This window comes from Symsagittifera roscoffensis, chromosome 4 (assembly GCF_963678635.1).
Source record: "Symsagittifera roscoffensis chromosome 4, txSymRosc1.1, whole genome shotgun sequence".
Taxonomy (NCBI): Eukaryota; Metazoa; Xenacoelomorpha; order Acoela; family Convolutidae; genus Symsagittifera; species Symsagittifera roscoffensis.
In genome coordinates this window covers 14,881,183-14,898,097 of record NC_087065.1, presented here as the reverse complement: position 1 = coordinate 14,898,097, position 16,915 = coordinate 14,881,183, and the positions used below count along the sequence as shown (strand labels likewise).

Genomic DNA, 16,915 nt, shown 5'->3' with positions numbered 1-16,915 from the left:
AAGCTAAACACTTGCCATAGATTGCAATAAACATTCAAAGTTTTTGCTTTGGGCTAAAATACGAAGACTTTTCAAGTTTTTAGTCCTCCTATAGCTCAGATTTCCCAAGTTTTTTTTTTTTACAAAATGCTAGTCATACTGAGTTGGACATATTCAACCACATGTTTTTAGATAATTAAATTTTACGTGATGATGAAATAATTAACGAAATTGACAAATAGTCTCCAAACTATGCTTCATTTTTGCTCGGTTCGCATTTTGATATTAATTAAAACCTTAATTATACTTATATAAAGATATACATAACAATTTTTTTCAATTATTATTGAAAATATTTTAATCAACCCAATGACATCTAGAAAAAGAGTAAAGAAAAATCTGGTTTTTGTAAGTCATCATACAAATTGGAGTCGAAAATTAAATTTGTGTATAAACTTTGAAGATTTAAAAAAAATTGAAATTGGCAATACGAAACTCTAAAACGCTCGACGCCTGAAAACAGAAAATGTTTCTAATCGCGATCTACCAAAATGATCTGGATTTTGTAAAAGGAATATATAAAAAGTGATGTTAGATGTGTTTTGGAAACAATTTATTATGATTATTACAAGTAGAGCTGGTACCACAATGGTTATGAGTGTAAAAGAGGACTACAACGTTTTGATTTATGATAAAAATTGTTTTTTGATGAGCGAGGTACTTCATATAAGTAAACCTGATGCTCTGGTAAAAGTATGAGAAAAAACCATGATGGGACGATGGCCATGCTGATAAAAAAAAATCGCCTGACGGCTGTTACATCTGTTCTTACATCTGATCAAGGAAAATGTTTCAAATTTTTTTGGGAAAGATACCCGCAAATGAAGATTGAAACCAAAAACCGTTAAAGAAAATCTCTTCTTAGGAAACATTTCCGCTACCTGGGTAATTTTTACGTGAAAACCTGTACGTGAAAACAATTTTTAATGAAAACATACTAAATTGGAAATCTAATGCTGAATTAGCGAAAAAAACTCGATAATCACAACGAAGCAACCATAAAAGACAAAGGCAAAGAAATATCAGCTATTTTGGAGTCATCTGTCCGAGTTGATTGAAAAAGTCATTGGCCTTCGACAGAAATGAGTCGGGGTCTCCAAGGACATCAGAAGAGGTCGCTTCATCTCCCCCTCCAATGAAACTCATGAGTGGTTCACTAATTGAGGATGAGTCTTGGGGGGCTCCACAGTAAGACTGGTAGTTGTACGGACTGGACGAAGTGAGGGCGCTGAACATCTTGACTTTGATGTCCAGACATCCGTCTACTGGCATGTCCAGGTGAAGCTAAAACATTGGCATGCTTGGATTAATATGCAATGGTAAATACTTGAATTAATTGAAACAATTTAAAGCAAAAAATGGCATCTACAACACCCGCATAGGAAACCGTTTGCAAGCATTGCACCATGCGATTGAAAAATCCTGAACAAACCCCGATCACGAAATTTTTGAATTACTTTACTAGCTGCAAGCAAACTAAAAACCAATATGTCTCGAGCAATATTTTTGAAGTTATCCTGGAGACAGAAAAGAAGATGGCTAGCTAGAAATTCATATAGATATCAATCAACTTTCGAGATCTAATGGACAAGTAGGCTAAACTGAACTTCGCAAGGGCTTGCAAAAAGGCAGAAAATAGCTCTACGAACACAAGTAAAATGCAAGAAAACACAGAAAAATGTCTTCAAAGAAAATAAACTTCAAAACGTGACTCTAGACAACAGACAATGAGACTAAATCAATGAACAAATTTCGTTTTAGATTTCACAGCTCGATTCCCAAACAATGGTAAGGACTACAGCAAAACCTGCAAATTTCAGCGCCGTAGATTTCACTTAGAAATTCTGATCCATTCTGCCTTGAAATCGACAATCATTGGACTAACTTGAGTTGGAACCCGCTTACATTGCGCTTGCACACTAAAAATATGCTAATTTTTTAGGATAATAGGAGAGCGTAATTTGCGTTCCATTAAGCAAATGAGTTTCATTTGAATTTAAAAAATACAGAAGCAAGCCAAATAGCAAAAAAATGGGCAAGAAAAATTTTTGAGTATTTTCTCGAAAATAATAAATGTCGTCATCTAAATCATTCACAAGTACAAAAAACAGTAGCAGATTTAGGGAAGGAGCGGCGGGGGCGGACGCCCCCCGCCCCCCTTCAGGGATTCGACCCCCTCCGACCCAAATGGTCCTCCGTTTGTACTGTTTTGAGATATCAATTTTTGGCTGAGTGGCCCTAAAATTTTTCTAAGGGTGCCAAAATAAAATAATTTTGAGTGGGGGGGGGGGGGTGGGGGAGCGCGCGCCGAAAGAACGCAAGTTTTTTGTCGAAATTTTCCAAAAAGTGTCTAAAACGCACTTTTGGCCTGTTTTTTCAAAAATTTGCCTGTGCTGCAGAAAATTTGGTCAAAGAGGGTTTTTATGGTGATTTGGGAGTGCTCGGAAAATCAATTTGGTCGACCTAAAAAAAGTTCGACAACATTTTCAGTTTTTTTTTTTTGAAAATCCGCCTCCCCCTCTCGAGAAAATCCTGGAGATTCGCCCCTGTTGAAAAGTATTGCTTAAGATTACTAGGGACATTTTTGAATCCAATTAAATGGCCACAGTTCAGTGTGGACAGACCATTTGAGCAGTTTCACTAATTAGCCGCGCTAAACTAAGTCGCACTTATGCGTTGAGCGTCATAGGTAAATGCAAAATTAGCCATATCTTTTAGTCCGGCGAACTAGCAATGTTTAAACCGCAAATCATCTCTTAACAGTCCTCAAACCACCCTCAGCAGTTCAATAGGTATCAAATCAGTGTCTGAAGTTATTAAAAGCCTATACAACTCATAGCTTCTTGTGTAGCTTTTGTCGAACGTTTCAAGCTTGCAGTTAGCTTCAGTTTTTCTCCTGATACAGTTCATAACAAAAAATTGGAGAAAACATTTTCATTTTTGCTTGATCTCAATTCGGCAAAAAGTAATTCAAGAACACAAAAATAATTGATTAGATCAAATCCTCTAATTATTAAACTTGCGAAGCAATGTGTTATACTACAAACTTTTTTTTTCCAAACTAAGTCGCAAATATTTTGCTACTTTTGTTGCGACTTACAGCAACAATTATTGCTGCATGGAATTGGCTTTCAACTAAATTATTCAGGATTGTTATTACAAATTACTATGAGGGAAAGCAATTAGTTACACATATTTAGTTACAGTTAGCAGATAATATACACCATCAAATGTAACATATTCACCATGAAAGTAATCATTTTATGGAATGGAACCAAGTTTTTTTGAGATATTCAGATGTATCCTGACACCATGATGATATCAGCTTAGCTACAAGGTATTTCATGCCTATTACGTTCCTTTCAACAAGCAGATCTTCTATTGAATTGAAATCAAATTTTTCTTTAAAGATAAAGCAGTTTTCACAAACGTAAAGCAAATGCTGCATGTTTTCGAACTCTTTTTAAGGAGTAACAAAGGGGGTGGTCCACAAAAATTTTAATCCCTTTTCTGGTCTTATTCAGGTAACTATTTAAGAAAAATAAATATAGGAGCTTTTTATCTAGAGGGGTGAATTTTTTGTGTTTCCATATTTTGGTTAGGAATTGAAAAATCAAAGATTGTCTGAAAGATTGAGATCCGGGTAGAAGCTCACAATTTTTTTGAGCTATAACCTGGTTTTCAAATTTTGGAAGCATCAGCTCTACATAAAGGCTAGAAATGTTCATCTTCATTAGATCAATCACTTTTCCATTTTGAAATAGCTTAAAATTATCTCGAGCGAACTCGAGAAAGTAAGTGTTCTTTTTGATTTACAAACACTTAAAGGAATTGAAAGTTTTACATTTTTCTGAAAAAGAGGACTTGTTTGTTAGTACCTAAGGTATCGAGTAGGGATACCATATCAAAAATTTTTGCCACCGCAATATAAAAATTTAAGTTTTTGAAACCAACACCTCCATTATTAAATGGAAGGTATAAGATCTGCTGGTTGATTGAATGTTTTCCTCCAAGCCATACCTTGTTAATAAATTTCATTTCTAACTTATCAATAAAAAATTTTTCAACTCCAAGTGTCTTATCACATATACGAGCTTTGATATCACAAAAATTTCAATATTGAGGCTTCGCACCCGGAGAGTCATGCACTTTAAGCTAATTTTAGCTGAGTTATTAACCGTATCTTCCAATACCTTGGTTTTAATTTTCAATGGTTCATTCAAACTTAAACGTATGCCTAATAATTTAAGAGCTGATACTTTTTTTCAAATGTTTAGGCACGAAACCTAAACTCAGAACTTTGGTTTTGTCGACTTTTATAGCAAGCTTTGATACCAAATTGAAATGATTGATTTCATCAATTAAATTTCCGATACAAGCACGTTTAATGAAATCACTAATATTATTGACATAGGCCACAATTTTGAGTGCTTGATTGAACTTGCCATCAGATCCAGGCGCGCTATTTTTATTCAGTTTAATTATAACATGCTTCACTTCCCCTTCACTTATTGGCGAACTATTGAACATTTTGGTAATTTTCTTTATTCGTTCTAAATTGTGCAGCTTGACAACAATCAAAACTTCTCCCTGTGTGCGTAATCGGCTTCAGAAACGTTTTTATTGTAAATATTAGAATAAAAAACCAAATATTCGCTCAAACTGCATCAATATCAGTGGATATTTCACCAATTTTCAGCTTTAGCTGCCTAATAGTTTTGTTTACTTTGAAATAAGTCAGGAGTGATTTAGGCGCACCTCAACCACCATGGTTGAGGTGCAAATAAAATCAACGAATGGACTTAAATTCGGTCCTCAGCTCCACCTCATCAAGGAGAGAAGAGTTAAGAGTGTTGGCCTGACTAGAGGCCAACTGGGGATGTCTGGTTGTCTCTGAATCGATAGGTTTGTTATCTGCAAGCGCACTACTTTGTAAGTAGGGGGTGTTATCTTTATTCAAATGTCTGTCACCTTTAATGCATAAAAAACGCAACCAGTCACGAAGTCTGGCTTTAAATTTGTCGTGTGTTCCTGATAATGGCAGTTTTACAGACTCCTCAGACAGCCCCTGAAGTCTTTCTACCAGTTCTGATGGCTTATTGTGCTTTCTAACTACGCTATAATTTATTCCAATAACTTTGGCCACTTACATGCATGAAATCTTGAAAATTTAAAAAACGTGCATGTACTGCATTATGGTGCATAATGTAGTCAAGGTCGTAATTTCGTCAATTTTATTGCTAAAATTGTAGTCTAGACGGGATTGGGAATTTGATTTCTGGTCAAAACGGGTGGGATTCATTTTGTTCCAGACCTTGAAAATGTAAAAACATCCAATTGTCTCAAATGTGTTGCAAATTACGTTATATCTTTGAATTTGCCGGTCAATGCGCTGCATGGAATTGGCAAAACAAAATGATTGGCAATATGTTACACCTTTACAGCTAATTTATAACATGTGCTCTGACATTCGAATAGATATAAGTTTACACAGTTGATGCATTTTTAATTCATCAAGTGAACCGAAGAAAGCTATTTGTTTCAAACAACATAACAATAATAAAATCTCGATTTCAGAAATTTTCTAACTCAATAATTCTCCCAATTTTTTGAAATGTATAAATTGTACATCATGTATCTTAATGATTTGCAATTTACTACATGCAAATTTGTATCTTTTTGTATTTGGTGCTAATTTTGCTGCATCGAGTTGGCAATTTATGAGCATATGTAGCTGCATTATTAGTGACTAGTTTTTAGGGGTTTTAAGCATCCGTGGTTGAATGGTTCGTGCGTGAGCAGGGCTTTTCAAAAATTAATTGAATTTTAAATTAATTGCAATTAATTGAATTTTTAACTAATTGTTGGGCATGCAATTATTTCAATTAAAATTTTCTCATGCCCAGTTAACTGCAATTAATTGCAATTAATTGTTGTTGAACAGAAGCAAGTTCGTTTGTTAAGCGTTGGTTGTTGAGCAACGAATTACATCTGGCGGTTGATGTAATTGGCCGTCATAGAGAGTTGCTTTCAGATTTAATTATTGGATTTTCGTCGCTGTTGATGCAAAATTCACTTTGTTTTGTGAATCATCCATCAGCATCATGCCACGGAATAACGAACAAATAGTGCATAAATACTTCACGGCGTTGGAGGAAAACGAATGGAAGTGTAAATGTGGAAGAAAGTTATTGCAGAAGAAAGGCACTGGCTGGACTTATTTAATGAACCATTTGAAAAGTCAGCATCCAGAACACGACAACCATTCGCAAGCGCCAGTATCGACATTTTTCCAACCCGGGCCGTCATTTACCCGAACTGGACTCAATTTATACGGTTGGATTGATTGGATTTGTGTTGATTTGTTACCATTTTCGTTTGTGGAGAAGGAGTTAACCCGGAAGTACAGCAAGTTAACGTCCATTTCGCGCAACACCCTCCTTAAATACATGGAAAAACTTACGAAACAAGTTGAAATTAACATTGCTAAGGAGCTTCCGGAGAAAATTTCGCTTATCATAGACGGCTGGACTTGCAGTTCTACACACTTCGTTGGTTTGTTCGCATCTTATTCCTCCGTCCAAGGCTATTCCACAGCAATGCTTGCGTTTTCGCCTCTAGCAAATGAAACTTCTTTCACAGCTCATGATCACCTGGATTTTATCGAATACGTTTTGGGGGTGTATGGAAAATCCGTTATTAATTTGATAGCAATTACCGGTGACAATGCTGAAGTTAACAGATGCCTGGCCAACCTGTTGATTATTCCACTTATCGGGTGTCACTCACACAAGTTTAACCTCGCTGTGAGTAAGTACTTGGATAGAAAAAGTGAAATTCTGGAAAAAATTGCCGTTTTGATGGGCAAATTGCGTTTTCCGAAAATGGCGGGTGAACTGAGGCAACTCACCAATCTGAAACCTGTTCTCCGGAACAAGACCAGATGGTTGAGTACCATGAACATGATCGACAGATATTTTGAGATGAAAGGTTTTGTGGAGAATTTGCCAAGTTTCTCTAAACTGGTTGATTACTTTCCTAGTGCAAGAGAAAACAGTGAACTCAAAGAACTGCAAGAAACTCTTCCAAAACTTATATCTGTCACAAAAGCGCTTCAACGCGAAAACATTGACATGTCGGATGCACGCATTCTTTTTGATGGAATTTTGGATGAGTACAAAGAAGAAGAATTTGCGAAATACTTGTCTGAAGATGGCGATTTAGTTCATGTGCCAGTTTTCCAGAAAGCAATTATTAAATTGTTGAAACACAAAGAAGCTGATTTAACAATCGAAGAAAAGGCCGCTGTTGAGTCTCTGAAACTGCCAGTTGTCGAAGTAACACATGCGGTGAATGTCGACGAAGACGACTTTGCGTCGGGTCTTCTGAAAATTCGCAAGTTAGAGATGAAAAATTCACGAAGTGAATACATGGATCCGACATTTCTTCTTCCAACTTCAGATCTCATAGAACGTTTTTTTAGCGTAGCTGGATACGCCTACAACGATCTTCGCAAAAGTCTACTACCAATAAATCTCGAAATGCAACTTTTCCTCAAAGTCAATCACAGATTCTGGAACGAGTCAACCGTGGACAGTCTCGATAGCGACATCTGAACTTTTCATTGATAATTGCAATTAATTGCAGTTTAACTTTTGTTTTTTTTTCAGTTATTTGATAATTAATTGCTGAACATCCAATTAACTGCAATTTAATTGTTTTGATCTCAATTAATTTTTGAAAAGCCCTGTGCGTGAGTCTAAAACTTCCTAGATGGCAGTTTTTTGCTAATTTGGGTTTTTGCTTAGGCTCGAGTTTTTGCAAACTCGAGGCTTACTTCTACTTTTCCTTATGTCACTTGATAGAGCTCCTTATTGGTCGTGTTCTACCCGGAGTTTGCGAAGCGCAGCTTCGCCCCTGTGTTAAGTCTTGGATGCAGTTTTGTTCAACCTTGTTAGAGTTTCTTGCTCTGAATAAAAGTTTCGTAATTGAATGTCGGAATCATGCCTGCTTTAAAAATTGAAAAGTTTATTGACTGGAAAAAAGTGTCGCTCTCAAATTTTGCAAGTAAGTGAAAAAAAAACTTTCATCAACACCTTTTTTTAAAATTTTTTTAATGATCTCAAAAGAGGTTTTTTAATCACAACTTGTGGATTTAGAATTTCAACAGTAGCATCAAAAGCAACCAGTGGTATCAATTTTTTTGAGAATTTTCAAATTTCAACCAGGCTTTCAACCAGGCTATTTTACCAGGCTTAAGACTCACTCAAGCCATTTAGTTGAACCATTTTTTTCAAGTTTTCATACACAGAGGCGAAGTTGAGCTTCGCACCATTTTCAATTTGCAAGGAAACAGGTCCCGTCTCAATTTGCAAGGAAACGTGTCGTCTCAAGCATGGATGGAGCAGCAGCTTGGAAGAAAATTGAAACTTGAAAAAAAAAAGGGACTACGTGAATCAAGCCGACCAAAATAGGCAGACGGACGATAGCCCGAAAAAGCACCAAAAATTAATTTTGCAAAAAACAGGTCCCGGTCGAATTCAAACCACAGGTTTTTGCCGCCTCAAACAAGTGTGTTACCTCAACGACACATGCGCCCCATTGTTGAGTGAATTTGATGTTATAAACACTGAAAATAGATTTAAATAAAAATAATAAAAAATCGCTTTGAGCTTTTTTCTTTCTTCTGAAAGTTTTAGCGTGCATAAAAAAGCGTGTTTCATCCTGTTACTTTCTTCAATTTAAATTTAAGAATCAATTGAATAGAATTTTTAAAAAAAGACTTGGCATATAAGCCGACAAAAACTGGAACGAAATCAGTTAAGCCTACAAAAAAAAATTTCACATATGAATTTTTTTTAACAGTAGATCCAGTAACGCTAGGATCAATAACTCGAGGTGTTACACGCGTTAACGCATTAAAAGTGCTGAAAAATAAGATCTTGAAAATGGAAATCATCCTGTGAACAAAGTTGTTTACGGGAACAAAGGTCTAGTACCCAGTTGCAACACCCTTGCTTATCGCAAAGGCAATAAGTCCTGAAAAATACTAGCAACATGGAACAAAAACTTCCTGAACCTGACCACGGAGGAACACCGGCAAAGCGCAGCTTCGCATTACTTGCGGCACGACAGAAACTTAGCTTTGCAAGCTAGCGGAATGAAAATGAGATCCACTAACTTGAAAAAAAAAACATTTTAAGAGAAAAACTTAGAAAAAACGACACTTACAAAGTTTCAGTTTTTTGTGTCGAATGATGCTCGGCTTGAGAAAAAGCTGCCGAAAAACACAATCACCAACACTAAGCATGCATTCATAAACATTTACCGAGCAGAAATTAAACAAACAATAATTGGATTGACGCCCGTTGAGCCTAAAACAAAAGTTTTGCCATAAAAAACAGGTATAAAGTATGAAAAGAATTTCGTGCTATATCCATCCTGGAACACAAAAGCATAATATCTTTTTTTCTTCTCAAATGACAGTAAAAGATAATCAAATGGAAAACTAAGCCGAATAAAAGAAGACAAACAATAGGTTGACAATTCTTTTTCCCAAAAATAAAGTTTCAATTTACAAAAACACAGACCCGCGCGGGCTTGGGGGAATTCTGAAGTTTATGAGTTTTCATTATAAAGCAAGGCCAGTGTCCTACTGGATTGTAAGGAAATTTGATTAATCAAAAAAGTACACTTGCTTTCGCCCGTTAAAGTGCAACGCCGCAATTACAATTGTTCTGATTTAAGAAAAAATTATTCTTGTTTTGATACTTGCTTTCGAAATCGATAACCTTGGAAAATTGATATAGTGGCACTAACAGATTCTAACATCATTTTTTGTTATTAAGCTAATAATTTTTTGTTAACAAGTGAATAATTGTGTACCTGGTCCATGTCGTAGAACACGACCCAGAGAAAAGCGACTGCACTGAGTATGACTTGGAACACCTGCAGCCATTCCAGGTACCTCACACTTCCCCAGTAGTGTCTCCTGCCGACCACTCCACAGCTGTGAGTCACGAACTCAGGAGAAGCACCACTGCCGCGACCGAACACTAGGAACTTGTTGGTCTTCTTTCCAGATACAAACACCGGGTTACAACCTACAGGAAAACAAGCGTTGATTTGATAATTCTGTCAAAATTAACAAAATTGGAAACATATGTCGCTTTTTTCTCAAACTGAGCTGAAATTAGAGAAAAAGGCGATGAGAATAAGAGATGCTTAAAATTTGTAAAATATGGAAAACTTGATCCAATATAGTCCTTCTCTGTTCTTCTAAGGGTATATATTTGCTAATCAAACACCACAATGCATTAAAAAGTATCAGTAGGTTAAATCTATTCTTTTTGATTATTGTTTGGCTTTCGTTCACGAATTATTCAAACCAATCTAAGTGTTTTAATAAATCATAAATGAGACTCCCAGGCCCAATCCAGTCATGCTTTTTCCATATCCATGTTGGTTTTCGAATTGTTGTTTTGAATATTTATGAAGCAATAAGACTTCCGCGTTCTTATTAACAATATTAAAGGTTTGAGGCGAAACACGATTCGTGTTCCTTGCTTGGAAGAGTAATACAACATTTCTCAGCCCAGAAGCTTAAATTTTCAACAAAAACCTGTTTTTTTTTACGAAACTTTGCGCCATCATTTTTAAATCGATTGTTTTATAAGCTTTTTGGCTTCAACATTTGCCTGGTTAAGATACAGTGTTCATTTAAATTATGTAGGCAAAGCTAAATTAATTTGGTGCAATTTGCTTTGCAGAATTCAGACCCAAAATCTCATCCTACAAACGAGTTCTTTTTGGGTATATCAATTTGGTTCAAAATCACGCAAGAACTCCCTCTTTGTTCTTAATATTTTTTAAAGTAATTTACAGCTGTTTTCACGGAATAAAAGCTGTTTTCACTGAACAGTTTGACTAATTTTTGTTTGAGAATATTTTTTCCGTTGATTTTAAGATATAGTTTTCACATATGAAACATAGTTAGCTTAAATAGGAAAACTATACAAAATTTACTCGGCAGTTTTTGTTTTAATTTGAATCCAAAAAACTGACCATAAATCAATTTTAGGCTCACATAATTAAAATAGGTACAAATTTAACAAATAACACAGAGGTGAAGCTTCGCTTCGTAAACACTAGTGAGAACACGACAAAAAGCAGCTCTAGAAAGATCAATAAGAAAAAATAGAAATAAGCTTCAAATTAGCGAATATTCGGTTAGGTCTAGCATTCGATCTGCGACTTACTGCAATCAAGAGATTTTGTGTCTCACGCACTAACCACTCAGCCACGCACGCTTAACCACCGACAAACACTAAGTCACCAACAAAGCAGCTACTGATGCTTATAAACTGCCAATGCCATTCTGCAAAAGTGGCACCAAATACAAACAGACACAATTTTGCAAGTAATATTTTGGAATATAACAAACTGAAGGCATCCACATTAACTTTGCATGTAACAAATCGCAAAGCATAAAGCCACATTATATATAAATTATGCAGGTCAAAAAATTACGATATATTGAGTTAGAAAATTTCTGAAATCGAGTTTTTTTTGAGTTATGGTTTGAACTCAATAGCTTTTTCCGGTTCATTTGATTAAATAACAATTATGAAGCACCATAAAAAGTATAAATACGCCTCGAATTAGCAAAAAATCGGCTACGACTGAGATTCGAACATTCAACCTTGAGATTAGGAGTCACGCACACACTAAGCACTCAGCCACGGAAGCTTACTACTACACAGAAGATAGAAGATCAAATACTAGCCATAAAAAAGCCGAGAGCAGATGCTATGCAATTTCCAAATAAGTGAACACTTTTATTTGCCAGTTAGGTTAGGAAAAAAGGAGGTTCGTAATAACACTCTAAATTAACGCTAGTGTAAAAATGCGTAAACTGTGTATACTTATTACTACTCAAAGGTCAAAGCACAGGCAATCAAAAAGCTGTAAAAGTTTCCAAAAAATGGCGCCAATATTTGCGCCTTAGGTTAGAAAAAAAGAATGTTCTTACTAATTTACTAAGCTGACGCTGGTGTAAATAACATTATATTACTTCAAGTACAACGCAATTAATCACTCAAGATTTTAAAAGAAAATTAACAAGCGGTAACTTTGCTGTTTTTACTACGGGTGATTAATCTGTAATTCTCACCGTTTTCAACGCCAGATACAATCTTTAGTTCACAATTGCGTAGAATGGACCTCGGCTTGATACTCTCTATCTCTGCCATGGCCAAGTGCATACAGTCCGCCTCCTGTTGACTTATCTGCTGTGTTCTCTTTTCACTGTTCGCGTCACTGTTCACCTGTTGTTGGTCACACTTCCTTATTAGGAAGGCTTTGATGCACTCCATGGACACTCGTTTGCCACAATCTACCTGAGAGCAAAACGTTTTTCAAAAAGATCACACTAACATTGAAATTAGCAAAACTTTAATCAGGAAAACTCTTTCAATTATTTTTTAAAATAAATATAACCACAGTCCAAAAGCATTTCAGCAAAAAAGATTTTGGCAACGTAACACAGAAATGGAACAAAAAACGTGAGGCATAGGTTGGTAAACTAGCAATACAACACACTGCAATTATAAACTGCAGTATCCGTTTGCTAACGCTCTTGAAGCAGCATTATGGGTTTAAAATATGTTCTGGGATGCTATACTGATGCGGCACGAAAAGTTTGATTTCCAAAAATTGGAATTTGCCTAGAACCTTTGTTGTTTCTCTACTAAAATACGTGAGAAGAGTAAGAAATGTGAGATAATCAACTTTCCCCAGAAGATAAATTTCTTTTCAGAAATTAAAGAATCCCCGCTTCTGCCGAAACAGTTATAGCAACCCGTTCTTCCAATGGAATTTTCACCTCAAATTTGAATGTGTAAATTATAAGAAAATCTAAAAGTTTCCAAGAAACGGTCGAAAAATTACAAAACGTTCAAAAAACTTTCCAAAATCCATAACATTTTTCTGCAAAAAGCAGATTATGGCCGCTTAAGCAGAGAAGATTTCCAAGGGCGAGTTTATCGATTGAGCACAATCTGAGAACTAGACCGGTAGTTTTTGACCGCGTAAAGTCAAAAACTTTTCTCAAAAGGTCACAAAATTTTTACTTTTCCGAGGGCCAAAATACTTGGAATCAAAAACATTTTGGCGTACTCGCATAAGCAAATGAGCGTCTCGAAACCCGTTCTGAGAATTGAACCCAAAATCTCAAGTATGGCAGCGTAGTTTTCGAGAATAATCAAAACGTTTAGAAAAAGGGTCAAAAAGTCAAAACTTTGAATTTTCAGAGGGCAATAAATTCTAGTGTAAAACTATTTCTTAGTGTCCGCTAATGCAGTGAAGTTTTTCAAAAAAAGAGTTCAATTCATTGAACCTAAAAACTCGTATTTGAGAGCGGGTAGTTTTTGAGAAAATATGGGTTAAATATTCAGCCAAATTTTTCGAAGGCCGTAGACAGAGGGGTAAAGTATAAAAAGACTGTAGGGGAGTACGCATGCACATAGAGGAGTAAGCGGTCATTCACTTAATGCCCCTTTTTTGAAAATCAGAAGTTTCTGAGAAAAACTAAAACTTAGCAATAAGTGAAAAAATTATTTCCAAAACAAAAAAATAAAGTGGAATTTAAAAAAAATTGGTCATAAAGCCGGTGAAAAAAAGGCGGAAACAATTTTGGCCGAGGAATCTTTTTTTAGCGAAACAAAAAAACAAAGTAGGAAATACGAAATAAAGGTAAATAAAATTACAAAACGTAATTGTAAATCAAATACTAAAAACAACGTTTAAAAAAGCGCGCAGAAAAAAACATTTCCATCATGTGACAACTAAGCCGAAAACAGATACGCAGACAAATTATCGGCCGACAACTTCATTTAGGACAGAACGATTCCCCTATGAAAAAAACAGGTCCTGGTCAGATTCGAACACAGGACCTTTGTCGTCCTAAGCATATTCGTTACCTCCAGGCTAATTTGGCCGGGAACCGGGAAAACTGAGCAAACTCAATACATTATGAAACAAGGTAGAGATGAGTCCAGATTTCCAGATGAGTCTTGTGGACAAAGTTGTTAACGGAAAAAAAGTGTAGTACCCGATTGCAAACACCCAAATCTGACCAAAATGAAGGATCAACATATTGTTTACAAACAGGCAAAGCGGAGATTCGCACAACTTGCGATACATAAAAAACATGAAAACAATAAGAAATCGAAAAAAGGAAAACTGAGCTTTTGTTCAGTTTAATTTATGGAGCTTTTGTTTTTTTTTTTAATTTAGGATATCTAGCTAGGGGTTTAAGAAATTAGACGACAAGCAAATTAGACGTGACCAGAAAAAATGAATTTAAAACTACAATTATGGGAAATTAGACGTAATTGTATTGTTCGTAATTGAAATTTGTTTACTGACTACAATTAACTTTCGTTCGAGCTTGTTAAAGTGCATGTCATTTTTTGAAATGAGACAATGAACAATTTATGTGTTTCAAAAATAGTTTATAATTTTTGGATTACTGTTTTAAAAATCATTTATAATGAACAATTTTGATATGCAATGGAATTATATACTCTTCTTGTATTTGTGAAGTTTTAATTTAAGCAAAAAAAAATTATTATTAGCCCTTTGCTTTCCGTCTAAAATACTAGTTTTACAAAAAAAACTTGCCGTCTAAATTCCGTTTTATTGGAGCCGTCTAATTTGTGTATCGTTTAATTTTCTAGCCCCCATCTAGCTATTTATCAAGTTTTTCGACAGTTTGACAATTTTGAGGTATATCGATAAACGATATTATCGTACAAGCACAACAACTGTATTATCGTACAATAACAATTTATCGAATAAGTACAACAACGGCATAAGCCAACAAAGATAGCCGGTTACTGTGCAAGTAGCACAGAATGTTCCGACCATAGTCTTTAGAAAACTACGGCTTAGAAAGTTTTTTTTCCATTTTAATGAAGTTTTTCTTCTTGGTGTGATAAAAAGGATTAGACGTAAAAAAAAAATTTAGGCCTATTAGACAGTCATAGTAATATAGGCAAATTGGACAAAATTTTTTGTAGAAAAATGACTAGAAAAATTGATAAAAAAATTCAAAATTAAGCTAACAAACTCCAAAACTAATTTTACTTGCTTAAAATTAAGTTTCAAGGTATTAAATTAGGCATAAAGCAGCTGTTCTAAGCCTGCTCGCTTGCTTTATTCGCTCGAATTACGACAAAAAAAATTAACATAAGATTAGACACCATAAACTAAACTCTCATCGAAAAACACGGCAACCAGAAATGGAAGCAAATTATGGTAATACCATTGATATCACTTTCATATTTACACTGTTATTCCATCGTGACCTTTACATTGTTGCTGTTTGTTAGAGGAGTTAACCATTCTTTTAACAAAGGAAATGAAGTGATTTTAGACATAAAGCAAAAGTCAAACCACTAAATATCATTTTGGAGCATGAACAAAAATTTAACACTTCCTGAAAAAAATCACCAAATAAAAACTATTAATTATGAAAAATTTTACAGCTTTCCAGCTCTGCTAACCTCTTCACCAGCCAACTGGTTCTCATCCCTCATCAACTCAGACTGCGAAGTGTCCACATCATCACTGATGTCATTCAAGTCTGAACACGACAACGCGCCCACTTCTTCGTCTTTGTTCGTGTGATTTGTCGTCTCATACAAATGCATCTTTTTGCCCTGAATTTGTTCATTTGAAGACACGATTTCACTGCTACCACTGCTATTGCTGCTGCTAGAGCATTGGTCGGCTATCTGGTTCGACTCTGGAGTGTCCATTCAAGAAATATGGGAACCTAATGGAATGGAAACCGAATACACGAAGTACGAACAGTATGGAAAAAAACTGGCTACAATTTGGAAATAATTAATTTAAAACTTGAACTATCTTGTGAAACCACAGCAATAGTTCTGGAAAATAACTCATTCAAATCATAAAAATTTCAATTAGTTAGTTCACTTTAATGATATTCGAGAAACAGAGCTAAGGCTGGTAAGAAAGAGCCATTTGCTTTGAGCAGAACAATACTATGGTATATGTGTTATAAATCAAACATGTGCTTGGATTCACAATTTCTTGCTTGATTTATAAATAGCCTGCTCAGTCTTGATAGAACTAGAATATAGCATTGTAATTCGTTACCAGATATTTGCATGAATCAAACTTAGTTAGAAATTAGTTAAATACCTGGAGAATTTGGTTAAGTAGTAGGCTGTAATAAGCTCAGGGGAGGATATAGGATTTTCTCGAAGGGGGGGGGGGTGGTGCGGATTTTCGAAAATTTGTCGACCTTTTTTGTTGAAAATTGAGTTTGCGAGCGGTCCCAGAACACTGTTAAGACCCTATTTGAACAATTTTGAAAAATTTGGGAACTTTTTGAAAAATTTTGAGCGAAAAATTACATTGAAAGTTAGTATATATTGGCGCCGAAGGCGCCTTTAGAAAAATTTGAAGGTCGGTCGGCCAAAAATGGATTTCTTAAAAAATACCAAAGGGGAACCCTTTGGGTCGACAGTAGGTCAAACCCCTGAAAGGGGGCGTCCGCCCCCCCCTAAATCCATCCCTGAATAAGCCACGAGGATACAGAGTGCTAGTGTAACAGACGAGTAACAGGATGCACGCCTTTCATTAAATTTTGGCATTAAAATTTAACATAACTTTCTAAACTAAATTATTTCAAATCAAAATTTTTTCCTCAGACTTGAAAAATTACTGGAAAAAACTTTGAAAAACTTAGGATAAAGTATTCGCTCGCAAATATCGACTTTCTACAGAGAAGCCAATCAGAGTTTTGCAAAACTAGCGATGTATCACACATTGGATGGCAAGCTAG

At 35.4% G+C, this 16,915-nt stretch overlaps 1 protein-coding gene across 1 annotated transcript; it reads right to left on the bottom strand.

The window, feature by feature from the left end:
- Nucleotides 1–982: 982 nt before the first annotated feature.
- Nucleotides 983–16,152, bottom strand: LOC134844436 (uncharacterized). Its single transcript, XM_063861114.1, has 4 exons — nt 15,606–16,152; nt 12,212–12,437; nt 9,925–10,142; nt 983–1,323 (listed from the first exon to the last, which is right to left on the bottom strand). Exons 1-4 carry the CDS (start codon nt 15,858–15,860, stop codon nt 1,066–1,068), a joined length of 957 nt encoding a protein of 318 aa, XP_063717184.1. The 5' UTR covers nt 15,861–16,152; the 3' UTR covers nt 983–1,065.
- Between the last annotated feature and the right edge of the window lie 763 nt (nt 16,153–16,915).

Excerpts from the sequence above, each read along its gene's own strand:
- LOC134844436 (XM_063861114.1), bottom strand. The coding sequence starts at position 15,860 with ATGGACACTCCAGAGTCGAACCAGATAGCCGACCAATGCTCTAGCAGC. Across the intron at positions 10,143-12,211 it reads TGTATCTGGCGTTGAAAACG|GTTGTAACCCGGTGTTTGTA; the intron begins GTGAGAATTACA and ends GTTTTCCTGTAG. Across the intron at positions 1,324-9,924 it reads TGTTCTACGACATGGACCAG|CTTCACCTGGACATGCCAGT; the intron begins GTACACAATTAT and ends CCAATGTTTTAG.